At 40.0% G+C, this 26,996-nt stretch overlaps 2 protein-coding genes across 4 annotated transcripts in view; both read right to left on the bottom strand.

Moving 5' to 3' along the window:
* Positions 1-887: 887 nt before the first annotated feature.
* On the bottom strand, positions 888-19,088 carry HYKK (hydroxylysine kinase). 3 transcript variants are annotated; one of them, XM_069456905.1, is made up of 5 exons: positions 19,023-19,088; positions 14,054-14,401; positions 12,818-12,957; positions 5,795-5,978; positions 888-3,442 (listed from the first exon to the last, which is right to left on the bottom strand). In XM_069456905.1, exons 2-5 carry the CDS (start codon positions 14,397-14,399, stop codon positions 2,982-2,984), a joined length of 1,131 nt encoding a protein of 376 aa, XP_069313006.1. In that variant the 5' UTR covers positions 14,400-14,401; positions 19,023-19,088; the 3' UTR covers positions 888-2,981. The 3 variants fall into 3 exon arrangements, with proteins under 3 accessions (XP_069313006.1, XP_069313013.1, XP_069312998.1); XM_069456912.1 differs by lacking the exon at positions 19,023-19,088 and adding an exon at positions 18,905-18,991; XM_069456897.1 differs by lacking the exon at positions 19,023-19,088 and adding an exon at positions 18,375-18,492.
* Positions 19,089-24,925: 5,837 nt separating this feature from the next.
* The window catches only part of IREB2 (iron responsive element binding protein 2), a 43,554-nt gene continuing 41,483 nt past the window's right edge, over positions 24,926-26,996 (bottom strand). The window contains exon 22 of the mRNA XM_069481509.1: positions 24,926-26,336. Coding sequence (XP_069337610.1) covers positions 26,226-26,336 — 111 coding nt within the window. The 3' untranslated portion in view covers positions 24,926-26,225. The remainder of the gene's footprint in view (positions 26,337-26,996) is intronic.

Below are 26,996 nucleotides of genomic sequence, written 5' to 3'. Positions count from 1 at the left end.
CTGTTGTAGTCCAGAGAGGATAAAAGTCTGGACAGAAAAAGACACTTGTGAGAGCAAAGAGCCTTTGCCAGACGTATGGTATTGATTTTTAAATCTAGAAATGGGTTTTCTCCTCATTGGTTGAAAGGCCCAGGACTTGACACTTGTAGAAGTGTGTTCATTCTTGCAGTTGATTGAACAGATCTTTCTTGGGTCTGCTAGGGGCCTGGCATGGTGCTAGGTCCTGAAGGTTATATGAAATAAATATTATTCAATGTATATACTGTATTAAGTCAGGGTTCTCCAGAGAAAAGGAACCAATAGGATGGATGGATGGATGGATGGATGAATAGACAGATAGAAGGGGATTTATTATGGAAATAAATTATGGAGGCCAAGAAGTCCCATAAAAGGTTGTCTGCAAGCTGGAGAACTAGGGGAGCTGATAGTGTAAGTCCTGGAGTCCAAAGGCTGAGAACCTGGAGTTCTGATGTCTGATGGCAAGAGAAGACGGATGTCCCACCTCCAGAAGAGAGATTGAAATCATCTTTCCTCTGCCTTTTTGTCTATCTGGGCCCTCAGTGGACCACCCACATTGGTGAGGGGGGATCTTCCTTAGTCTGTGATTCAATGCCAATCTCTTCTGGAAACATCCTCACAGACATACTCAGAAATAATGCTTTACCAGCTATCTGGGTATCCTTTAACCCAATCATAGGTGTCTCCTGACCCAGTCAAGCTGACACCTAAAATTAACCATCACAACCACCCAAGAGTCTATAAAATACATGGAATTGACTAATTGGAGATAAACTAGAACAAACACCAAATAGTAAAATATCAATGCAATGCAGCATGTATTTAAATATTGAAATAGTGGTAAGCAATATTTGCATTAGGAATTGAGTGGAAGGGAATCCATGTTAGCAGAAGTAATCAAGAGGGAAATCTGTAGGGTTTTATCATAGAAAAGGATGAACACTGGGCTGGGAGTGAAACCCAAATTTCAGTCCAATTTTCTGGCCCCCAGTTTCCTGAATGATCAAGCTAGATAAAAACTACAGTATTTTAAATTTGAGAAGCATAAGTGCTTTCATGTGAATGATCTCATTTGTTCCTCCTAAAGTGTGTGTGTGCGTGTGTGTGTGTGTGTGTGTGTGTGTGTGTAGGGGGATAGGGGAGAAGGGGAGAGGGAGAGGAAGTAGTGTGGGACCCTGTAGTGGTTAACAGCATGGTCTGTATCAGAAAGACCTGATTTAAGCAGTGGCTCTCTTTAATCAAATTAGTTCAACTTTTTAAGCTTCTATTTCCTTATCTGAAAATGGGGTTTAATCATAATAGTACTGCCCTCATGGGTTTGTTGTGAAGATTAAATGAGATAATGTGTGTAAAATACTTAGTGCTCGATAAATGTTGGCTTTTATTATATACTGCTAAAAACTTTAAAAGGCAGGAAAGACAGAGATTCTTAAAATTCTATGGTTATAAAAACCAATAGGGCTCAGTGATTGAATATGAAAGAAATAAGCAAAAAACTACTCCAGTATTTTGAGATTGGGTAACCTGGAATATGTTTGATTTGTTTAATAAATATTTATCAGGTCCCAGCTATGTGCCAAGCGTTGTGCTAAGTACTGGCATTATTCTCTTATGAAATCCTCACAACTAACTCTATGAGATAGGTACTACCATTACCCCAATTTTACAGATAAGGAAATTGAGACAGAGAAGTTAAAAATGAATGACATAAGAAAATTCAGAGAAACAATTATTTTGGGAAGTATAAATAGGTAGGTGGGCAGGCAGATAGGTGTAGAATCGATGCTTATTCATATATTTAGAAAGAGACAGATAGATAGATATAGAGTCAATGCATATTCATATATAGAAAGAGATAACTATTGAGAAGGTGTTTGAATGGCCAGGGTTCTGGACTTTAGGCATTTGTAGAAAATGAATAGTTAAAACTATAAGAATAAGTTAATAGCCATTTACTAAGTCATACTAAGTGAGACATAAAGAGAAATCAGTGAAGGAAATGCAGTGGTATAATTTAAGCCAAGTATATAGTGAGCTCCAGTTCACCCAATCTACTATATGGTCATACAAAAGGAAACATAAATTATAGAGAATTTAAAAATATTTGCTTAGGGACATTCCTGATATCAGTCTGAAAACTAACCATTATATTTAGGTGGCTCAGGGGTTAGTGGCCTTGCCTGGATGTCTTTATCTGCTTCCTTGCAGTTCTTGTCTTCCAGCATCTACCTCTGGAGTTCCAGTTTCAACTACCCTTTCAAACAAGCTAAAAAATGTTCTCAAAGAATACCTTCTGTGTTTTCTCCTAGGGCATCTTAGTGTGTGCCTTCCCCAGCCTTTCTTCTAGCATACATTCATTCTGCAAGTATTTGTAAAGACTTCTCTGTGGGAAAGGCACTGTAGCAGGTGTGAGAAGAAGGGATAAGACAAAAATAAGCTTTACATGGTCTCTGCCCTCAAACAGCTCTCAGGCTAGATGCCTACACAACCATGATCCATTATGCAAAGTGATATGCCATGAAAAAGAAATAGTACAATGGGATTCTAGGGAAAGAAGAGATCAGAGAAGGTTTTATAGCACTGGTGATATGTTATCTAGGTCTGTATGTTATATCCAGATATTTAAAATATGTGAATATATTTATACATATACCTTTCAAAGTTTAAAAAAGTCATTGATTTCAGGGTGAACAGACCTAGAGATTATCTGATTCAAAATATCATTATATGTGTTTTATATACAAGGCAAGCAAGACCCACAGAAAGATATGCTTGCTTATGCAGTACTTTCTTAAGTTTAAAAACTGGTCACGAGATTGCTTGAAGACCTTAGAGGTTTCATGAGCTTTGTCACATTCAGAATTGATCTGTTCCATCAGTTCATTTTTAACTATTCAGGAAAGTCCTTTGATGTGGTCCTTTTGGGTTTTTAATTACTCAAGTTAATGTGAACTTTAATCTAGTCACATGGAGATCCCAGATTCATAGGACTTGGCAGTTTCAAACCAGATTTCCTCTACAGCTTTCTGGCCCATGTCAAACATTTGCTGTAAGTGCTTCCACCCAGTTTTTGCAGTAATCATGAGATAGTCTTTGTTCTCTGGGTGTAGCTGACAAGTGTATGCTGCCATGACAAGTGACTGACAAAAACGACTGCATACAAGTAGAAACAGAGCACCCCTCTCTACAGCTGTCAGTGGGATTATACTTTCAAACCCTGCAAGGACATGACCTCCTACTTGTATAGGATTCTTGCTTTCAATCATCATGTACATGATAGTGATTGCCACTTCAAATACATAGTAGCCATAGCTCATGTCACCAAAGTCTAAAATCCCAGATACTTGATATTCAGCATCTCCACAGGCTGACTTGCTGGACTCTATTAAAATGTTATGGTCGTTAAGATCTCCATGATTGATACCTGAAAGTAGAAAAATCAGGTAAAAAGTTATTTAATATCCCAATTCATTCTCTTTCCATTCTCTTTTTTAGGCAAGGCCATTCAAATAATTTGATGAGCAGTCGGAGATAAAGGGCCAAACCATATTTTTCTTGAAATAAAATAATTTCCTCTGAAAAGGATAAAAGGAGTTAATTTTGGGTTTCTGTTTTTGCTTTTGCTTCTCATCAGTACAAGGCCAGAAGATGGAGATTGCAGTCCCTGCACATAGCTGATTTTGGCTATTGGAAGAGTAAAGTGAAAAGGAGTACTGATCAAAACCAGAAATGTTTCAAAAGAATATAAACATAATTATATTATTATAAGAGGCAGGGGGTTCTAGAATGGACCAGATGTGCCTTTATTTTCACCTAGGTTTTCCAAAAAATTTTTCTGATGACAAGGTAATTCTGAATTTCCCCAGTTTTTTGATTACTAGAATAGGTGGTGATATTTTAAGTCAATACTACTCAAAGTGGGGTCTGTGGCCAGTGTTGGTCTACAAATGTTACAGGTCTGCATGAGTTAAGAACAGACATTGAGAGTGTTTAGAAGATTTTATAGCAATTTGACATCCAAAAGTGTGATCAGTGGCTTTGTTGCATTGAACAGAAAGTAGACCAGTTTGTGTTCTGTCAAACTTGCATGGTTAGTGACATGTGGCATGAGCTGTGAATTAATCATGTACAGTAGGACCATGTGCTAGGCTGTGATGGGTTGGGGGTGGGCAGGGAAAAACCCCAAACTTATCTTTTACAATGGATAGTTTGAGAAGCACTGATTTAAGCCACTAAAGATGGGCATGTCCATGAGCAGTAAAGGTCACATACGTTCTAATAAGTACATAATTTTAACTTCTAAATATAAGAGAGATATCTTCTGTATGATTAGGATTACACAAATCATGCTTAAGTAATGTAGCTCATTGAGTGGCACATAGAAGCAATGAACATTACATCACAGATTTTAAACTATACATTCTGAAATTGGGATATATCATACAATTGACTCAAAATATTTAAAGCAAAAATTGATGGAAATATAAGCAAAAAACAGACAATCCACAGTCATAGTGGGAGATTTAAAACATACTTTACTTAGTAATTGTTACAACAAACAGACAAATATTAGAGAAAGCTATAGAAAATTTAAACATGAATTAACAAACTTGCCCCAATGGGCATATATGTAACTCCTTACCCAACAATTTAATACACTTTCTTTTTAAACACACATGGACCATTTATTAACATTTATCAAATACGGCATCACAAGGTAAATTCAAAAGACTGGAATCATATAAATCTATTCTGTCTACTACGGTAGCCACTAGCCATATGTGGCCATTTGAATTCATTAAGATTAAATAAAATTGAAAATCCCATTCCTCAGTTGCACTAGACACATTTCAAGCACTCACTGGCCACATAGTGGCAACTGTATTGGACAACACTGATATAGAACGTTTCCTTCATTGAAGAAAATCCTGATACAGAGTATGTTCTCTGTCCACGGTGTAATTACAGTAGAAATCAATAATAAAAAGATAACTAAAAAGTTCATCCTATTTTGGGCAAAAGGATTTATACTTCTAAATACCCATGGGCGAAAAGAAGAAATCTTAAGGTAAATTACAAAATATTTTTGAACTAAATGAAAATGAAAAACTATGTTTCAGTACTTCTGGTGTGCAACTTATATTAAAGATGTTGAAAGCCATATTCTCACATAAAGTACTTCAAATAGTAAGCAATTAAGATTAAGAATCTCAGAGGATATTCAAGGGCAAAAGAGCAAGACTGTCTCAAAAAAAAAAAAAAGGAGGAGGAGATATGTGGACTCATGTAAAGCTTGGGGGGGGGGCTTCAAATGTAGCAATTTTTTTCTTTTTTTTGAGACAGAGTCTCACTCTGTCACCTGGGCTAGAGTGCCATGGCATCAGCCTAGCTCACAGCAACCTCAAACTCTTGGACTCAAGCGATCTTCTTGCCTCAGCCTCCTGAGTAGCTGGGACTACAGGCATGCAACACCACACCTGGCTAATTTTTTCTATTTTTAGTAAAGATGAGGTCTCGCTCTTGCTCAGGCTGTTCTTGAACTCCTGAGCTCAAGCAATCCTCCAGCCTCAGCCTCCCAGAGTGCTAGGATTACAGGCGTGAGCAAATGTAGCAATTTTAAGAAAAGTAAAATATTATTTATAAAATAACAGGAACAAATATGGTAAAGTTTTAAGATTTAATAAAGCTAAATTGTACCTCCATATTTTTCTGAGAGTATGAAATTTGACAATTTAAATATTGAGAAAAATACTTATTTGATTGGGGGAATACTCACATTCTCGGAAATGACTTAATTTGGTCATTACTTCCTCCTTGAACAGCTGAATGACCTGCTCAACCATCTTCTGACTTCGGTTCTCGCCCAGGGCATACAGATATTTCTCCAGAAGAGGGACATTTTTCAGATTCCAGATGAAGTTCTCCCGATGAAGAATATTTAACTTTGGGTGATGGAATTTCTAAATCAAAAGGAAGAAACTCAGCTTCTTGACAATTAGAACAACCACTGCTGAGAGACCTGCTGCGTGCCAGAAGACTACCAGCTCCCAAGAGGCCTGGGAGTGCCTGACGGAGACAGCTGGCCTTCTCTCATGGTCATTGACTTGCCCATTTACATTAATCCACAAAAAATAGTAAGACCTTTATATTTGTACAGGACCTCATAGTCTGGGGAGCACATTTCCATCTCACTTGATCCTCATAATTATATGAAGATATCGATGGCTTACAGAGGAATTAGAGGCAGCTCTAAAGAACTGTGTTCTCACCCACATGATCTGACCTGCCCCTCGTTGCCTCTCTGAGTTCATCTTCTACTACCTTTGCTCCCTCTACTCCAACCGCCCTGGCCTCCCGGCTGTTCAAGAAACATGCCAGGCATGTTCCTACCTCACAGCCTTTTTTCCATCTGCTGTTTTCCTCCTCCCAGGATGCTCTTCCCCAGGTATCCATATGGTCAGTGCCCTCATTTCCACCGGGTCTTTACTCAGAAAACACCTTTTCTGTGAGAGCTTCCTGCCCACTCCATCTAGAATTTCATCCCTTTCTCTAGTATTTTGTATCCCTCTTCTCTGCTTATTTCTTCTACTTAGCACTTACATTAGTTTAACATTTGCCATAATTCACTAACTTATTTTACTGCCTATCTTCATTAGAATATTAGCTCCTTAAGGGGCAAGGGCTTTGTTTTTTGTCTGTGTTGTTCACTATCGTACCCCCACACCTAGAACAGTGCCTGGTACGTCAAAGGCACCGCTCAAGCCACATTTGCTGAATAAATGGATGTTCTTAGAATAAAAAGTTCTGGAATTGGAAGGGCCTTTAGACGTTGATTACTTGAGGGATAACAACTTGTTACTATGGAACTGACGGGGGACATGGGTCTTCTGACTTAATAGTTCAGACCTCTTTCATAGAGTGAGTGCTAGAAGGTGCCTTGGTGGTCACCCAATGAAATATCTTTCAAATATTTTTGACCATGACTTGCAGTAAAAAAAATATATATATATATTATATATCTCACAGGTTAAGCACATGGCTCACGCCTATAATCCCAGCACTTTGGGAAGCCAAGATGGGAGGATTGCTTGAGCCTAGGAGTTTAAGACCAGCCTGGGTAACATAGGGAGACCCTGACTCTACAAAAAATGAAAAAATTAGCCAGTCATGGTGACAGGCATCTGTAGTCCCAGCTACTTGGGAGGCTGAGGTGGGAGGATTGCCTGAGCCCAGGAGATTTAGGCTGCAGTGAGCTATGATTGCGCCACTACACTCCAACCTGGGTGACAGAGTGAGACCCCATCTCTTTAAAAAAAAAATACATATATATACACACACATATATATACACACATAAAGTATATATGATACATATACACATATCACAACCCAGTATATAGGCACACACACATATAAAGAAAAAAAAAATCTCGGCTGGGCATGGTGGCACACCCCTGTAATCCTAGCATTCTGGGAGGCCAAGGCAGGAAGATTACTTGAGGCCAGGAGTTTGAGACCAGTCTGAGCAAGAGCCAGACCCTGTCTCTATAGAAAATAGAAAAATTAGCCAGGCGTCATGGCATGCACCTACAGTCCCAGCTACTTGTGAGGCTGAAGGGGGAGAATCACTTGAGCCCAGGAGTTTAGGGTTGTAGTGAGCTATGATGACACCACTGCACTCTAGCCTGGGCAACAGAGTAAGACTCTGTCTCAAAAAATAAAATAAAAAATAAAATAAAAATAAAATAAAGAAAAAAGTCTCAGTAAACAGTACTTAGAGCATTGCATGTGACATATTCTGGTGTTTTATATTGTATTCTATTTCTTTTTTTAAGAAGTTGCTGTAAATTGGCTTCAACACCTACTGTCATGACCTGAAGTTTGAAAACCTTCCCCTAATGCTTGTGATACCACTAGCATATCCTTGCTACGTGGTCATGTAGCCTCTGTTCGAATACTTCTTGTGGGAGGTACTTTTCATCCTTATTGAGATGGCTCTGTGTTCTTCCTTTTGCTGAATCAAAATTTGCCTCTGCAATAGTGTCCATGCCACTGGTTCCAACTGTGAGCTCTGGGGCCATTTCGAACAGGATGAGTCCTCCAGATTTTTTAAGACAGCATTCCTGTTCCCTCGGAGTCTTCTCTTCTGCAGAATAAACCTTTTGAGTCCCTTCAACGATTCCTCATGTGACAAGCCTTTGAATTTCCTTACCATCTTGTATATTAAATGCCCCTGAGGATCACAAAAAATACTCTGCATGGTAAGCACTGAAAACACTGTTAGGAGCTGTTACTTTTGGAGAGTGGGATTGTGACTAGGAATGGAGATGATGGTAGAGAGGAAAAAATTTTCATTTTACACCTTTCAATATTGTTTGAAATTTTTACCATCAATATATATTACTTTATTTTTATTTTTTATTTTTTGAGACAGGCTCTCACTTTGTCACCCAGGCTTGAGTACAGTGGCGTCATCATAGCTCACAGCAACCTCAAACTCCAGGACTCAAGCAATCCTCCTGCGTCAGCCTCTAGAGTAGCTGGGACTATAGGCATGCGCCACAATACCCAGTAACTTTTTCTATTTTTGGTAGAGACAGGGTCTTGTTTCTGCTCAGGCTGATCTTAAACTCCTGACCTCAAGTGATCCTCCCACCTCAGCCTCCCAGAATGCTGCAATTACAGGTGTGAGCCACTGCACCTGGCCTATTTTTATTTTTTAGAGACAGGCTCTTACTCTGTCACCCAGACTGGAGTGCAGTGGCATGATCATAGCTCACTGCAGCCTCGAATTCCTGGGCTCAAGTGATCCTCCTGCCTCAGCTTCCCGAGAAGCTAGGACTACAGATGTAAGCCACCTCGCCTGGCTAATTTTTTTTAAAAAATTTTTTAAGAAATGAGATCTCGCTATGTTGCCCAGGCTGGTCTTGAACTCCTGGACTCAAGCAATCTTCTGTGTTGGCCTCCCAAAGTGCTGGGATTACAGGTGTGAGCCACTGCACGAGGATTTTACTTTTATTTTTAAAGAAAGTAAAATCTAACATTCTTGTTAAGTTTCCAGTGGAGCAACAGCTCTGCGTCAGCTTCTGAAATGATGGCTCTATTAGCCAGGGTACCCAAAGGAGAACAGTTCACTCTAGTATGGAGTAACAGAAAGAACACTGGAGTTGACTCAGACAGATCTGGGTTTCATCTGGCTCTACCACTTATAAGCAGGCCACTTAACATCTCAGATCTTATTTTCCTTAACAGTAAAATTAACATATTAATACCAACCTTACAGCCATTTGTGGAACAAGACATGAAATAAAGACCTCATACAGAGCCGATTCTACTAAGTGAAGTATCACAAGAATGGAAAAACAAGCACCACATGTACTCACCATCAAATTGGTACTAATTGATCAACCCTTATGTGCGCATATAGTAGTAACATTCATCGTGTGTAGGGCAGGTGGGAGGGGGAAGGGATGGGTACATTCACACCTAATGGGTGTGGTGCGCACCATCTAGGAGATGGACATGATTGTAGCCCTGACTTGTGTGGGGCAAAGGCAATATATGTAACCTAAACTTTTGTACCCCCGTAATATGCTGAAATAAAAATGAATTAAAGGCATCCAGATTGGGGGAAAAGAAGACCTCATATATATAGTAAATGTTTGTTAAATATCAACGTTGCACCTGGTCTGCCTGACTTTTCTGGCCTTTCTATCCTTTTGGCTCCTTGGTGCACCAACCTGAATTCTGGTAGTTTAATCAGTGCTCTTTATTAGTCTATCTCAGCCTCAGCCCCCCTCTTGCTAGCTTCCTACTGTCCACCTCCCACCCCAGCTCCCATTTCCCATGCACCCTGCTTCCTCTAGTACAAAGCTCTGAAAAGAGTCATATTCATAAGCCTCCTCTATATTTTCTTCTTTCTCAAAGTTAAATGAATCTTCTGAGTTTGACTTCCAGCCCATCTGTGGACCAAGCAGCAACTAAATTCCAGCATGGACTAGTTGGTTCCTTCGCTTGTGAATGCCTCAGTTTTGGCCCCTGCAATTTCCTGTCTATCCTGGATCCCCTAGGCCTGCCCAGCTGCTAGAAGCTTCAATGGCCCAACCATGTCCCCAGCAGAGTAGTCATAACCTCTGCCATGCCTACAGAAGGGGTGGAGAACCTGCGGCCTTGGGGCCACATGTGGCCTTCTGCATCCTTAAGTGCGGCCTTTTGACTGAATCCAAATTTTACAGAACAAATCCTTTTATTAAAGGGATTTGTTCTGTGAAGTTTGGATTTGGCTGAGGGGCTGCACTTGGGGATCTGGAGGGCCTCATGTGGCCTTGAGGCTGCAGGTTCCCCACCCCACCTAGTACATATAGAAAAACTAAGAACTTACCCCCTGCAAAGGCATGGGGTGAGGTTAGGTGAGGGGACGAGCCATGGGAATACTCGTGATAAAGTGCTTTGCAATACCAAGTGAAGAATGCTTTTCTTAGTTCCCTCCAGAGCTCCCCTGTTTCCTGTAAGACAAATTAAAATAAGTTGCACAGCACAGCAAGTGGCTAACTGCACAGCAGAACTCACTGTCACCAATGATGTGGTGCTGTCTCCCTCTGAAAACTGTCTCCCTCTGAAAACTGTATTTGCCTTTTCAGAATATAGCAAGAAAAGCTGAAAGTTCAGTGGCAATAGTTGTACAAATGAAGCTCACAAATAGGGTAGAAGGAAAGGTTAATGATAACAAAGAACTCTGTTATGTAATAGACAATCACTTAAATAGCTCATTTAGTAGGCTTAATTCTGAGGAAGGTAGAGAGACTTTACTGAGCACTACAAACAATTCAAAGGATTTTCTATAACAAATAAAATATGTGAAGAAAACTTCCTAAAAATACATTAGAACTATTTAAATCCAAATTATATTAATATTCACAAATGAGCTTTTTAACAAATATCCACAAATGGATTTGCTTAAACTTGACTGAAAACTGTTTTAACTGAAATGCTTAATACGTTACTATGCAAAGCCTTGCACGGCTCAATAAATATTTGTTTAGTAAATGAATACAGTGCAATGTGAAAGGGTGATATAAGCACTGAAAAATCTGTCAGTTTGTAAATGCTTACTGAGCACCAGGTATGCCCCAGGGGCTATGGGCTAGTGTGGTCCTGGACTCATGAAATAAGTGGTTTAGTGAGTGTCATCTCTGGGTGATGGGATTACTGGTAACTTTTAATTTTTCTTTGTATTTGTATCTGGTTTTATTCAAATAATGGATCATGGAAGGGTTTTTTAATCAGAAAAGAAAGTTACATTGTTTCTATTTGAGGATGAAAGGATAAATGAATACTATTTTGACTGAAACATGGACTTCAATTTCTGGCTGAGAGGGAGTAATAGGGAGTGGGTTTTTCCTCCTGCCTGAAAAAGTTAACACCGGTTTTCAAGTTATTAGGCAATGAAAGATAGTGATCCCTGAGAGATGGAAAACAAACAAAGGACTTTATCTGGAAAGCAGTGAGAAGCCACTGAAAGGTTTTAACAATGGAAACGACATGGTCAGATGGGTAATTTTAAAAAGTCACTCTTCGGGTGGGGCAAAGGCAATATATATAACCTAAACATTTGTGCCCCTGTAATATGCTGAAATAAAAAAAAAATTTTAAAAAATGGTCATTTTCAAATGGCTTTAGATTTCTAAAGAGCAAGGATATTGTGCTTTTCTTAAATCAAATAAAAAAAACATGATATGCTATCAAAAAAAAAAAAGAAGTCACTCTTGACTGGTATAAAGAATAAATTGGGGGAAGAAAACCAGATGCAGGGAGTCTACAGTGGTAGTTCAGGAAAGCTAGGATAGTTAAGGCAGGAATGGAGAGAAGGAGATGGAATTTAGAGACATCTGAGAGGTAGAACTGACAGGATTTAGTGAGTGATTGAAGCGTTTTACTCATACAAACTGTAATTTTTTTTTTTTTAATTTTAGACAGGGTCTCACTCTATGGCCCAGGCTGGAGTGCAGTGGTACCATCATAGCTCACTGTGATCTCAAACACTCGGGCTCCAGAGCTCCTCCTGCCTTTGCGTAGGTTCGCGCCACCATGCCTAGCTAAGTTTTTAATTTTTTTTTATAGAAATGGGGTCTCACTCTGTTGCCCAGGCTGGTCTTGAACTCCTGGGCTCAAGCAATCCTCTTGAATTGGCCTCCTAAAGTGCTGGGATTATAGGCACGGGCCACAGTGCCCAGCCCTGTAATTACTTTTTAAAGCATTTATCTGTCCCCTTGGAACACATTCTAGGACAGGGTCTATGTCTTATTATTCAACCAATGCTTGGCACATAAAAGGTACTTAGTCAATGTTTGTTGAATAAATGAAGATGTTTTATGGGTGGGTCTGAAAAATACCTGTCACACATGATTTATTTCTATAGGACAAAAACATCCTTTACCACAAGTCATTTTAACCCATTTGCAACTTAGCTATTCCTTCATACAGAGCTCCAGCTGATTACCCCTTATCTGGATGAAAACTTCAGGTTTCAGTTTGTGAATATAGACTGTTTTCAGTGAGCAGCATAAAAAATATCATAAATTTCTAAGAATCAGGAAGTTTTGCCACTTTGCCAGTAAAGTACAGACCTCGGCAGAAGGTAGCCTCACTGTCATAAAATGTGTGCACCTAGGACCCCATTCCCTTCACAGCATATCTTAAGAAGCACCAGACGTAAAAAGAGAATCTGATCCTGAGTTTATTTAAAAAAGAGAATAACAAACAAAAATCCCTTATAAACAAAATGAAACCTCAAATCTTACCTCCAGTGTCTTATCCAATTTGGCAGCTAGCCTTCCAATTTCATATAATAGCCGGGGGCTGATGGGAACCTCAGCTATGGGTCTTCCTGGGAGGTAAGTCAGCAGCCTCACCAAGTAGCTTCTGATCTCAGAGCCACTATCTAGATGGACAGAATGATATATCCTGTCAACTATTCTGGAAAAAAAGTAATGAGAAGCTAGTCTGCCTATGATGTAATTATTATTGAAAAGAACAGAAATTACAGACCAAGAGAAAAAATGTGCTAACCTAAAACAATTTGGCAGGATTCTATAAGGCAGGGCTGAGTGGATGAAGCAAGCAGGGAGAATGGACAACCTTACAAACATTGGAATTGGCCATTTACGTACCGAAATTATAGCCCCAACTCTGCTGGCCTTAGCTGTAAATGGAAATTACCTACTCTGGTAAATGAATGCAGAAATGCACACTCTCTCGAAAGTTTCAGCTGAGGACAGTGAGATATAAAGAAATGACTTCCAGAAACACAGGCTCCTTCAGGGGCAAACTGGGGTGCAGCCCGCGCTTGCAACACAGGACAATAACCACACCTCAGAGACCACAATAGGCCTTGGGTGTTTGAAGCAATGCAAAGTAGGAAAGAATGGATGAACAATTAAGAGAGAAAAACACGGTCAAGATTTCAAACCTTTAAAACAAATTCTAAGAAACTGATTTTAGGCTGTTGCTTAGAGAACTGAATTAGGTACATCTTAGCATTTTAGCATTTAGAGGTGAAAGGCACCATCTCACAGATGAAAATTTGTGCCTTAGGAATTTATTAATAAGTGGTGTGCCCAAGGTTACATATAGAGTAATGACAGAGCTGGGATCTAAATTTCCTGATTGCTAGTCTTGTGTTTTTCCTGCTATATCAACAGCACCAGAATATACAGCTGGTGTGATGAATAAAAATATTTAATTATTTTTCTGGTTTTAGAAAAAACAAAAAACATTCTCCTGATTTCCACAGGTCCCCTTAGTTACTATCCATCAGGGCCTTTCTAAGCAGAAACTTACACCAGATTTAGCTGTAACCACTTCTGAATCAGAAGCCCAATCTCCACTTTAGCAATGCTGTGGCTTCTCCCAAGCACTGAAAAAATAGCCAGGTCTACATTTGGAATTATAAACCTGTTACTGATATCTCTACTTGTAACCCAAAGGCAGTAATGCACATAGATAGGTGACTGATTGGCAGGTGGGTCATCTCTTACCTACAGACATGAGAGAAGTTATGTTGTCTCCTTTAGTCGGACACACCGAGGCTGTTGGAAACCCAGCTGCTTTCAGAAACATGATGATGTGATTCTGCACTTCAATCAGGTCTGGGTTTTTGCTAGCCTCCGTGTTGCTGATTTTGAGGACATATTCAGCTGGGCCATCTGTACTGTCTTTGGTTCTTGAAATGTATACATGAAAGTTTTGGTCATCATAGCTAGGAAGTGGCCGGATCTTGGAAACTTGTAACCCAAATATTGATTCCACTAATGCAGAGGCTTGTACCTCACTGAAAGTGGGTTTGGCAAGAGTCTCTGATTGCCGATCGTCTCCACTTGACATGTCTAGGGGAATAAAAAAACAAACCAGAAAGGGGACATATGATGAATATATTTATTTAAATAATTTTTTCTCAAGATAGACCAATGTTTCTCTATACTGATTCTGTATTTCTTTCGATGATTAATTTTTACTTATAAAGTTAAAAAAAAATCAGTAAATAAGACCAAGAAGTAGCTGTATTGGCAGGTAAATATAAATCCATGTACTGTAACTTTTTTTTTTTTTTTTTTTTTTAGAGAGATTCTCACTCTGTTGCCCAGGTTGGAGTGCAGTGGTACAATCATAGCTTGCTATAGCCTCGAATTTCTGGGCTCAAGTGATCCTCCTGCCTCAGCCTGAGGTGCACACTACCATGCCTGGCTGCTTTTTCTTATTTTTTGTAGAGACAGGGTCTTGCCATGTTGCCCAGGCTGGTCTCAAACTCCTGGTCTCAATCAATCTTCCTGCCTTGGCCTCCAAAAGTGGTGGGATTATAGGTGTGAGCCGCTGTACCCGGCCACCATAAATTATTTTTGAATTTACCTCCTAAACTGAAGGTATGTTCCCAGAGACAGAACACAGAGCAGAAAAGCACCTTGCTATCATCTTGTCTAATCCCTCCTTTTCCCCATCAACTTTACAGGGGAAATTTAGGTCCTGAGAGGATAAATGACTTGCCCAAAGTTACATACTAAATTATAGTACTAAGCCTCCAGACTCCCAATCCATGACTATGTCCTTTTTTTTTTTTTTTTAAACAGAGTCTCATTCTGTTGCCCGGGCTAGAGTGCCGTGGCATCAGCCTAGCTCACAGCAACCCCAAACTCCTGGGCTCAAGCGATCCTCCTGCCTCAGCCTCTCGAGTAGCTGGGACTACAGGCATGTGCTACCATGTCTGGCTAATTTTTCTATATATATATATTTTTAGCTGTCCATATAATTTCTTTCTATTTTTAGTAGAGACGGGGTCTTGCTCTTGCTCAGGCTGGTCTCGAACTCCTGAGCTCAAACAATCCACCCGCCTTGGCCTCCCAGAGTATTAGGATTACAGGCGTGAGCCACCGTGCCCGGCCAACTATGTCCTTTTGATCATCAGTCTTGGGTAAAAAATAAACTCAAATACAGTGATCCTCTAGTCACAGTTTTATAAAATTAAAAGGATCACCATCTAGCTTATCCCATATATTTCTAATATAAAAATGTGGACTGATGTCCAAAGTATTGTGTGAGGCACTGTGGGAGATGAGGTTTGAGGGCTCTGTAGCATTTGAAAAATTAACTCACGGTCACAGATAAACAACAAAAAAATTTAAAAATGGCTCAAAACAACAAGTTATAAGGCAGTAAGTAATAAACTGACTTAATGCCAAAGAAAGCCTTAAGTATAAACCTGAAATGACTGAAATAACACTGAAGTGACTGAGTTTACCTTAATTTGTAAAGAATGTTTTCCACTGCTAAGAGGAATAAGGACTTGAAATAAAGATCAGTTACAAAAAATAAAGTTCCATTTGAGTTTGTGACCATCGAAATTAATATGTGCCAAAACTATGACATAGAAAGGGGAGAGAAATGACTACAGCCCAAGGAAAGATATTCTTGAGAAGATGGATTTGAGTTTTTTTATCTGGACAGACTGAGTGGAGGGCACTGTTTCCTTTCACTTGGTAATTCCACCCTCTGCTACACGTACCTGGCATATTTCCTGAGTATCCAGGTATAAATCAAAGACAATGTGGGGCTTCTTCTGAACATCCTTCAGGAACCAAATGTTTAAGGTCCTTACAATCTCACCTCCCTTTTTTCTCAAAATAGTTTTATCAATTCTTCATACTAAGTTGTAAATAATTGATAACATCTTGGGGGGAGTTGCATTTTAAAGTATAACTTTTTTTTTTTTTTTGAGACATACTCTTGCTCTGTTGCCTGGGCTAAAGTGCCATGGTGTCAGCCTAGCTCACAGCAACCTCAAACTCCTGGGCTCAAGTGATCCTCTTGCCTCAGCCTCCCGAGTAGCTGGGACTATGGGCACGCACCACCACACCCAGCTAATTTTTCTATTTTTTGTAGAGACAGGGTCTCACTCTTGCCCAGGCTGGTCTCAAACTCCTGACCATAAGTGATCCTCCTGCCTCGGCCTCCCAGAGTGCTAGGATTACAGGTATGAGCCACCACGCCTGGCTTTAAGGTATGATTTTGATTGCTGTTCAGGGGATGCAGTGTTACATAAAAAGAATCTCATGAACGGTTACCTTTTGATGATAGAACTCAAAAGAACTATTTCTTCTGACAGGGAAGGGGCACAAGAGAACTTTCTAAGAGGAAAATGTTTTATATCTTGATTAGGCTTTGGTTACAAAGTCATATACATTTGTTAAAACTGCACTTAAATCCTAAGTAAACTAAGATCTGTGACTCCTGCTGAATATAAAGTTTACCTTAAAAAAAAAAAGAGCCCTTCTAAGAGATTAAGACAAGGAAGGATGGATCTTAGGACTTTCTTGGAGCTCCCAAAATCAGGCCAAATTCCCATCAATGTCTAAATATCTTTGACTCTATCACAACAAAAGTGCAACTTACTCCAGTGTGAGGAAGGGAATAAAATTCAGGGAGGTGTACCAGGGCTCTCCTATATGACCCCCTCCCTGCCTCAGCCCCAGGACTATAGCCTGATGACTCCAGTGATACTAAGTGCGTAAACCTCAAATGCTCACCGCCCCCATGCCATCCTCCATGGCCTTCCCTGATCCTCCTACCCAAAGTGATTTCTCCAGCCTCTAAACTTGCACAGCCCCTTGTGCCACTGGTTGGTTTCCACCACCTGTTATAGCTATTGCATTCTTGACAATCACTTCTCAGGTTTACTTTCTAACCAGAGCCTTTGTTTTCAGAAGCAAGTTATGCTGTTCAGATTTTGTTCACTAAAGATAGTGTGACAAAGCCTCAATGGAATTTCCAAACAATCTTTACACCTGAAACTTCTGGGAACCAGTATATCCTGTCACACTGTATTTGGGCTTAAGACTTCACGTGGAATTTTAACATTCCTTCTGGAGATATGTAAACTGGTGTAATATGAACTAAAGCATTAACTCCAAGATGAAATTCTGGACTAATTTTCCAACTCCCAAAGCGTTGAGGATGTCAGAATAATTCTGAATTGCATAGGAATGATAAGTTCTTAAAATTGGAAGGAACCGTAGAGGCAATCGGTAAAGGTCAATCTCCTTTCAAGTCCAGAAGATGTTCCTATGGCACCCTTGAATGGGGCTTGTTAAGCCTCTGTTTGGAGAGCCCTGTTTTCTACAGCAGTGCAAAGCAATGTTGGCAGCTCTGGCCATCAAAAGATAGCTTGATATAATAAAAGTTGCTGTGCTGACAGAAATAAGGTATATTTTATTCCTAGCTCTGCTACTTAACCTCTGGAACTTTGGACTAGTTATGTCTCCTCTAAAAGAGAGTTGCACTAGATCATCCCTAAAGTCCCTTCTAGCTCTAATATTCTATGCTTCAAAAGTTCTTTATCTTTGAGCTTAAATTTGCCTTTTTTTTTTTTTTTTTTGTAAAAGGACTCCAAATCATAGAACTAATGGCACAGATCAAGTCAGCTCCTGTAAGGAAATAAATACAAACAAAGAAATATGTTTATTAGAGATGTCTGTCTTAACCAAACGTCTCCTGTGTGTGGAGGGAGGGAGGAGGGGAATTCAAATCTTATAGGTTGTTGATCTATACATCCTACTGACAGTATTTTACTTAGAAAAGAAAAACAAGCCCTCAGGAAGCAAGTGTTTTCCAACAGCAAGGTTTGTTGCAGAATCTCACAACCTTTGTCCTACAACGGGGGTGGGAGGGGGGTGTTGGACCTTAAACTATGCACTTTGTGCACGGTATACCAGACAAGAAATAGAGTCATGCCCGATTCTTTCCTGTTCTCCGTTCCCAAAGTGTTACAAAGTCCAGTACATTCTACTTTAGCATGTCTTCCAGATCTACCTTTCTTCTCCTGCATCCCCTTTTGCTGCATCCTTCCAAGGAATTGTACCCAGTAAATCTCTGCATTACCAGCATCTGGCTCGGTCCCTTTTTTGGTATTAAATAATAAACCAAGTGTTGCCTTCACTCCACAGGCTCACTAAGCTGTTCACCCTCAAGGGGATCCCCGAAACAGCAAGGCGGTGGGGAATGTAGAATCCGTAGTTTTTCAAAGACAACAATGCATTAGGTGCTCTAAGGGTCTTCCTGCTGGGTGAAGGAGAAAGAGGGGTGGGACAGCCGGCAGAAGGAGGGCACATAAGTCAGGTTCACACGTTATTGTATCAGTGAGGTCTCGTGGAGCCTTAGAAATTGAGGCCACTGGATCCCCGGCCCCAGGTGCCAGGCGCCGCACCTTCCCCCTGCCAGCGTCCCCACACAGATCTCGGGGGGCGGGGGGGGGGCTGGGCCCGCTGGCTCCTCGGCTGCCACGCTGTCATTCTGGGGTCCCAGCCCAGCCTTGTGGGGAGGGTGACTTGCCCGTCACTCACGCAGCGAGTCTGAGGCACTCCGGGCTCCAGACTCACAGAGAGCCTCCCTGCTGTCGGGGGGCGTCCCTCCCCACACCGGGGGCCTGGGGCTCGCCCCTGCTTTCCCGACTCGGCTCACCAACAAGGAGCCGACGTCCCGGGGCGGATCCCGCTCTCCAGCAGCCGGGTACTCTGGCCGCGGCCCAGCGCCCACGCCACCAGGTCGCGCCTCTGCCGCAGCGCTTCGGCCCGCCCCGCCTCCGAGCCCGCGAGCCCTGACTTCTGATTGGCTCCTCCAGACCGCCCGCCGCCCAGTCAGCGCAGGCTACTGGAAGGCGGGGCGCACCAAGGCCGACCGGGGCTTTTCCCGGCCCAGCCTAGGAGGGTGTGCACAGAAATTCAGAGGTCGGGCTTCTGATTGGCTGTCTGCAGTCCCGCCTCTATCTTCTCTCGGTGAGTGCCCCAGTCAGAATCCGGCTACCTTGTCACTAACGGGAGTTCTTGTTTCTGATTGGCTCTCTGAGTTCCGCCCCGCCCCCTGGCAGTGAGTAGCCTTTTAGCAGGGTTTCGGCCTCGTGGTTCCGCCCAGTCCACGTAGTTGTGGAGGCTACGTGAGCTCCTGCTTTCGGCGTTCTGAGTGTGTAAGAAGGACTCGCGTCCTCGTTTTTCTTTCCTCGCTGTCCCTCCGCCTTGTGCTGGAAGCGCGTATGCCGGAGGCCGCCTTTCAAAAGCGCGGCCCGAGGTAGACTCGAGCCCATCCCAGCCCCAGGAACTGCGAGGGTCCGACAGGAGGTTCTGACTGTCAGGTGGCGGCGTTCCGCACGGGACCTAGCTTTCCCTGGACCCCGGAGTGTTCGAGTCCATAAGGTCTTATTTGTCGCATGCGCCTACACGCTCCTTGACAGGATACTGGAGCCTAGGGGGCACAGAGGCTCAACCAGCCCCTGGTCACCCAATTCCCAGTTTAGTCTCTCCGCAGCACCACTCTTCCCAAGCTATTTAACTCAATATAGTAGAAGGCAGAGGAGGAGCGAAGGCTGCCCCAAAGGTTTCCCAGGAGGGTGAGGTCGCCACAGTTCAGGTTTTGTGTGATGAATAACTCATTTACACTGAGAAATAGAACTGATAATTGGGTCAGAATCCTTATTTAGGTAGGTGCAATCAGTGGATTCTCTCCTTGCAGGAGAGTCTGCAGAAATCACATGATTTTCAGAATGCTGCATGGCATTCACGAGATAACAGCCAGATTAATTGGATGATTTTAATTGTCAAGGGCGCAAAGCTCTGTTAAGTAGCTTGATGCCCTTCTCCAGCCAAGCAGGACTTCTCTGATAAGTCAGAGCACTCTCTACTGGAGGAGTAGCGATCTGGACACCGGTCCACTCATGCCTGTAACTTGGTTTCTATTTTGTTTCTGCCAGTGCTCGTACTACCCTTTCTTTTCCGTCAGAATATAGCACATTCTGGTTATCTGTAGTCATCCTGATTGTCTTGGATAATTCTCAAACCTTTATCCACCACCTATTGAAGGAGGCCTCTATTTCGCCTTTGGATATGGATCTTACCTGCTTCACTTCTAATCTCCAAGGAGCAGGGCTGTCTTTTTATAGCCCCGGGGGCTGTAAACCTTTAGGTTGTCAAAAAGTAATTTTGACTTGAATTTTCTGTAACAAGAATTGGGATCCCATTGGCCCTCATAGACCCCTCTACATGCTGTTCCCTCAGGTAGCTCCTGAATTCTCTCCACTTCTCACTGTTCCACCTTTATTGGTCTTTTTCTACTCCTCTTAGGATGAGGGAATGAAGATTGTGGAAATTGTGAGAATTGAAGAGACAGGGCTACTGGTTACACAACTGCCTTCTTTGACATGTGTCCATTTCCACTCCCTGCACCTCCTTTAGAAATACTGTACTTTGTAAATTGCCTTTTTCACTTTAAGTGAGCATTTCCTTGTTTTAAAGAATATCCTCATATGTAAATCTTTTGTGCATTTTAAATTGTCTTTAAGATAATCTACTCAGTCATATTACTGGGTGTAAGAATGAACACTCTTAAGGCTCTTAATACATGCTGCCAAATCATGTTTTTCTTCAATAATGCCAACATCGGATGTCATGATAAAAAAATTGCACCAAGCTAAGAATGTCATGTTAAGCTGGGCATGGTAGCAGGCACCTGTAGTCCCAGCTACTCAGGAGGTTGAGGCGGGAGGATCGTACCTAGGAGTTCAAGACCAGCCTGGGCAACATAGTGAGACCTCATCTCTAGGGGGAAAAAAAAAAAAAGAAATGTCATTTTTGTAGTCTTTCTTCTCCACCTGACCACTGAAGCACTTTAAGTAGTGGCTTTCAAGGAGAGCTGTGATCAAAAAAATGAGTGAAACAAAATTAACAATTTGCAGTGAGATTATACATATGATTTTATATTATAAAACAGTGTCCTATACAACATAATAGCTTGGTCAAGGCATAAGAATTGCTTGAGGCAGGAGTTTGAGATCAACCTGAACAAGAGCCAGACCCTGTCTCTACAAAAAATAGGAAAATCAGCCCAGCAGAGTGGTGTGCACCCACCTACAGTCCCGGCTACTTGGGAGGCTGAGGCAGGGGAATCGCTTGAGTTCAGAGGTTTGAGGTTGTAGTGAGATGATGATGCCACTGCACTCTATCCTGGGCGACAGAGCGAGACTCTGTTTCAAAACAAACACCCCGCCCCCAAAACGTAATAGCCCAGTAGTTTTATACTTCCTTAAACAACCTATTGCAGGTTGTTTAAAATTCAATGCTAACACCATGCAAAAATTTAAAAATTCAGTAACAAGTGTCATGATACAAGCACATTTTGTGGAGATTACATATACATCTGCTTTTTGCAATAGATAAATTTTTCAAGTATACTAAACACAGGCTTTGTAGTTTAATATTTTGGAAAAATCAGCCAAATAACTCACATCAAAACAATAAAGTTGAAGTTAATGTACAATTAAAAAGCAAAACTGGCATCAGGTGAAAACTAAACCAACTAAATGCAACACTGATGATGCTTTAAGTTTCCACCAACACTGGATATTCAAACTATGGGCAGTGTTTATGTTGGTATTAGCCTTTGTAACACTAACTTATGATACTAAATTGGAATCCTTAGAAGGCTTTAATAATGTGCCAATTATGGTTTATGAATGCCAAAGGTCAATAAATGGACCTTAATCACTTATTTTTGTTATTAAGAGTAGGATTTACCTTTTTAGGTAAGTGGGGAGCTGACCATATTTACAAAACATTCCCTTAGGGTAGAGACAGACCTGTGGTCCTGGCTCCTAGCTCCAGAGGACTTGCTTCAAGGGCGCTAATGAATAGGCAGCAGAGGGAGCAGGCAGCCCCATTAGCTTGGTCCCTCCATCCTGTATCATCCAGAAAAGGCCATTTCCTCTTACAATACACAATTCATAGCAGACTTCCAATTCTGTCCTGAATGTTCACTTTAACTACCTCCATAATAAAAGGTGGTTATGTGCAGTGCAATTTGTGAAAGGCCCAATTTATCCATTCAATATGTATTAATGCTTAGTTGTACAAAAGTTCTTTAAGAGACACAGATTAGGGTGAACCAAAATCAGTGGTGATATATACACATACACACACATATAAGCTATAAGGATGCAGACTTCAGCTCGAAATACTTTTTTTTTTTGAGACAGGGTTTTGCTATGCTGCCCAGGCTGGAGTATAGTCTAGTTGCTATGCACAGGTGCAATCATAGCACACTACAGCCTGGAACTCCTGGACTCAAGCTAATTCTCCTACCTCAGCCTCTCAAGTAGCTGAGATTACAGGTGTGCACCACAAAGACGTTTTAACCAACAAAATTTCAGCCAACAGGATGGGTTGTCTGGCACATTACAGAGTATTCAAGAAAGCTCTAGACTGTTCAAGATAAGGCTGCCCAGTTAGGAGATGTTACTTGTACAAGAGACCCTGCTTTGGGTGAGAGATTAGTTTTTTCAATTCAAAATGTGATTCTTGGGAATCTAAGTATCTATTGAGACAACCCTTAAATCGAATTCAATTGTTTAAGGCTATCCCTATTTCAAGCCTTTACCTTGATTTTCATTCTCACTAGCCCCAGAGTAGAAAGGAATTGCTAGATACAAGGATAAGAATGATTATGGTCCACATTTTGGCAGTCATTATTAGGAATAATTAATGTCTAAACATTTAGAAAACATGTTTGAAGAAATATTTCTGGATAGCATCCCATTTCTTTTTAAGTCATGATGTTTTATTTTCAATTACCACAAAATATTTTATAACAAGAGTCAAATGTGATAATACAATTTTCTTTATTAAAAATAATTTACAGCATCAGTAACATATACACAATTGTCATCAACTGGACTTGCCTCCGATATATTTCTATACAATACTTAACATTATTGAACTTAAAACTGTTACACTGTTTTGTTGGCTTTAAATAATAATAGACAATGATTTGTAGTTACTTGAGATATATGGTTTCATAGCCACGTATTACGTGTAAAATTGATATAAACATTGACATTACCACCCTTTATGGGGGAAAAAACAACTGAAAAAGCCAAAGTCCATCCCCTTCTCCTCTCTTTATTACTCCAAATCAAACTAAGATAGGGTCAACATCCAGTATCTTATTATCTTCTAAACCTAAAGGCAAAAGAAAGGTATCTTTTAATTCAACCATAGAAAAATGTCAAATAATTTCTCCTCATCCTGTCACTCATCACTGAGAGAAGACAATGCACACATCATTGTTACCATATATGCAATAAACTGTGATTCTGATGTAGGTCTTAGCTTTATTTTCCTTTGGTACAACTGCAGTTGTACCAGCGAAAAACTGAGCAATCTGACTAGAGGGATTTTGATACCTCCCATTCAAGTCCCATTCAAGTGTCAGCATGGAGATAAAGCAGGAAATAATGACTACTGTCATCTTATAAACTTTTTAGGTATAATAATGGTAATTCAGTGGCTGGATGACATTTTCATTGATTTTTATAGGAGTAGCAAAACCCAAAGGTATGAAAATGGCAATGATACGTAGCATAATGTTTTTAAAAGATTTTTTAAAATGCTGCCAGTGGTAATGACCTTTGAAATTGTACTCTAAGGTCGCAACACTGATTTGCTTTTTTTTTCTTGTGGCTATTATACTTCCTTTTCACAACATTTGTATTTTTTTTTTTTTTTTGGGGGAGGTAACACAAAATTATCCAGATATAGTCAACAAAGGAGGTAAGATAATAAAAACCAACAGATGCCAGATTTTTGCAGACACAGCATTTGGCCAGAAGCAGAATCATAAGGTATACACATTGGAACATACATCCATGACTCCCAGTTTAAAACCATGCTTATCAAGCTTTTGGTTCATTGTATACAAACAAAAATTATGAAAACCTTGACTTTGTCCTGAAATAGAAGATGTACTTGTATTAATACTGGACTAGGTAGACTGAAAATGTAAATGTTTAATTCATACCTAGCTGGTTTTATCATTATCTCCTGGATTGGCTGTCGATGATTAATGCCTGTGCCTCTGCCCATAGACTATATATATGGTATGCCTTCAAAATAATACATATTCCATCCCCCCCCCACACCATCTGGAATTACCATTTTTTCAAAGCACATAATAGGTATTTTAACATTAAATTTGTAAATTCTCCATCCCTAATCATGTTTTCATGTAAATTAAAAACACATGCACTGACAGATATACAGCATATATCAAGAACACATAACTTGAAAGTACCAAAGAATATATTTGTAAAAAATTTAAATAAAGGGGAAATTGTTTTGTCAAATTCATTTGTGAAATTGTTTGCAAAATCTAAACACATATTTGCAAAACATTTTCAAAAGATTGTATGATTATGTGCAAAGTTCTCAGTGGTCTTCATCCACTGGTTTGGTAGTTTCAGCATTTTAGCTTAAAACAAGTAATTCTTTACTCTGCAATGTGAGCTAATTCTGAATTGCAATTAACTAGGTCATAGAAAGACCTCCACATGGTGAAAAAAAAAAATCACTACAATTAACCTTTAGCCTGCTAAGTTTAATTTCATAATTTTAAAAAGGTATAGAACCTTCTGGAATTAATTATTCAACTTTTCAAGTTGCCAAACATCTTTTTAATAGAACATTTGATGTGGTGGACAGACACACATATTGAGAATATATGGTACTCAGCAACAACTTAAGTGTTTTATCCTTACAGTCAGCTTTGGTTAAAACAGTAACATAACAAAATTAATAGAATCATGCAGGCAAAGTAAAATAATGATTCAAAGTGACAGGAAATCAATTTAATTAAGAAACAGCAACATTTAAAAAATACTTAGGGTTGAGCACCTATATAATTTATGGTGGATAATTTAAAAGTCTAGAGAAAATCAGTTTAGAGTTTAATGACTAAATGAGTTCTCTTTATCAACTATGAGTGTGGAATTTCGGTTAATATATCTAAAATATTAGGTTATGGGAAATTATAGTATCACATAAGGTAAGCAAAATAATCTAATCCAATTAATATAATGCCATTTGAGGCTTGCCAGAGGGTCACAGTGGCAAATTACTGAAAAATTAAAGGCTGTGCCATACATGATACATATTTCCATTGCTAATACATGGTACCATACAATCAGTTGTATTCTGCCATGGTCCATCTTCAGATGTGGAGGAAACCCTGGCTGGATTGTTGGACAGAATGATTGTGATCTGGGGCAGGTTTTATCCCTTGTAGTTAGACTGAGACCAAGGATAAACCTGGCTTATATGACAAACTAAGAATGCCAAATGTGTCCAGCTGAATTCTGAAAAGGAATCAATAAAAGTCCATTTATAAATCAGATTCCAATGTCCATAATTCTAGAGTCTTAATCTGGCTTCTTAATATTTCAATCTGCTACTCTTAACCAACAAACAGTAGTACACAGTTTTACAGGTGCAAAACTAAACAACTTCAGGAAGGTTACTCATATAAGAATCTTCAACACAAGTTCAAATTCTGCCTTTATTTACAAAATGGTCTGATAAAATATCCCCCCCCTCCCATACTTACAGGTCTCTTCCACAACACACTTCACACGTTGATTTTAGCAATGTTAATAGCACCATTCGTATATTATTTAAAATCAAGAAGATTTCATTTCAGTCACTATGTTGATTCATAATCATTTACATCCATGGATGAGATAAGTGAGTATACTTGGACTATCTGCAGCTCCATGGTAAGGATTCCTGGGTCCAGCACAAAAGGCTTTGCAGTTACCAGTTACAAAAGGTATCCATGGTTGAGTAGATACTATGAGAATTTTCGTGCCACAAAGTTTAATAATCCTCCGTGTTTGTACAATGTTATTTCCACATCATTTTCAAATGAAGCAATCACGCTGAATACTTTTCCAGTGCTTGTCTTTAAACAAACAAAAACATCTTATGTGAGTGGGAAAATACAACTGTTACTTAGTAGTCAAGAACATTTGTCTTCATATTTAATGACTTTACTTGCCACACAATCTGTCTGATTTTCCTCGTTCTAATTTCATATATTCTGATCGCCTGAAACCCTTCTGCTGCTTGAAAACATCTGAGATACCTGACCATGAGCTTCATAGCTAGGTAGAAAAAGTTATTTTCATCCCTAATTCTAAACAAGTATACTACCTAGAACATCTAAATCAAAGCATTTAGATTTTGATGTTAATTGTGGAAGTTATACTCACTACTCACATTCATTTTACACCAAGTATTCATTGCACATAACTCCTACTCTTTTCCTTTATTTTCTTAGTTGTAAAATCTGTGTTGTTCTAACCCTGAATGCTCAACTTTGCCTTCTCTTTGGAGTAGTGTATACACCTGGGTTAAAATTAGATCACCAAGAGTTGAAAACTAGGAAAAGAAAGTTGACACATGTAACTGGAAGTCAAGAGACCCCTCCAAGTGTCTTTTTTCTGGACTAAGCATCCAGTTCTTTCTACTTTTTCCCAGAGAACATGAACTACATTAACATAGGTTTAAGTATGTAAGAAACAGAGTCATCTTAAAGTACAACTTATGTTCACTAAGTGAC

The sequence above is a fragment of the Eulemur rufifrons genome, chromosome 2 (assembly GCF_041146395.1).
Source record: "Eulemur rufifrons isolate Redbay chromosome 2, OSU_ERuf_1, whole genome shotgun sequence".
Taxonomy (NCBI): domain Eukaryota; kingdom Metazoa; phylum Chordata; class Mammalia; order Primates; family Lemuridae; genus Eulemur; species Eulemur rufifrons.
This window is presented reverse-complemented; position numbering and strand designations above follow the sequence as displayed.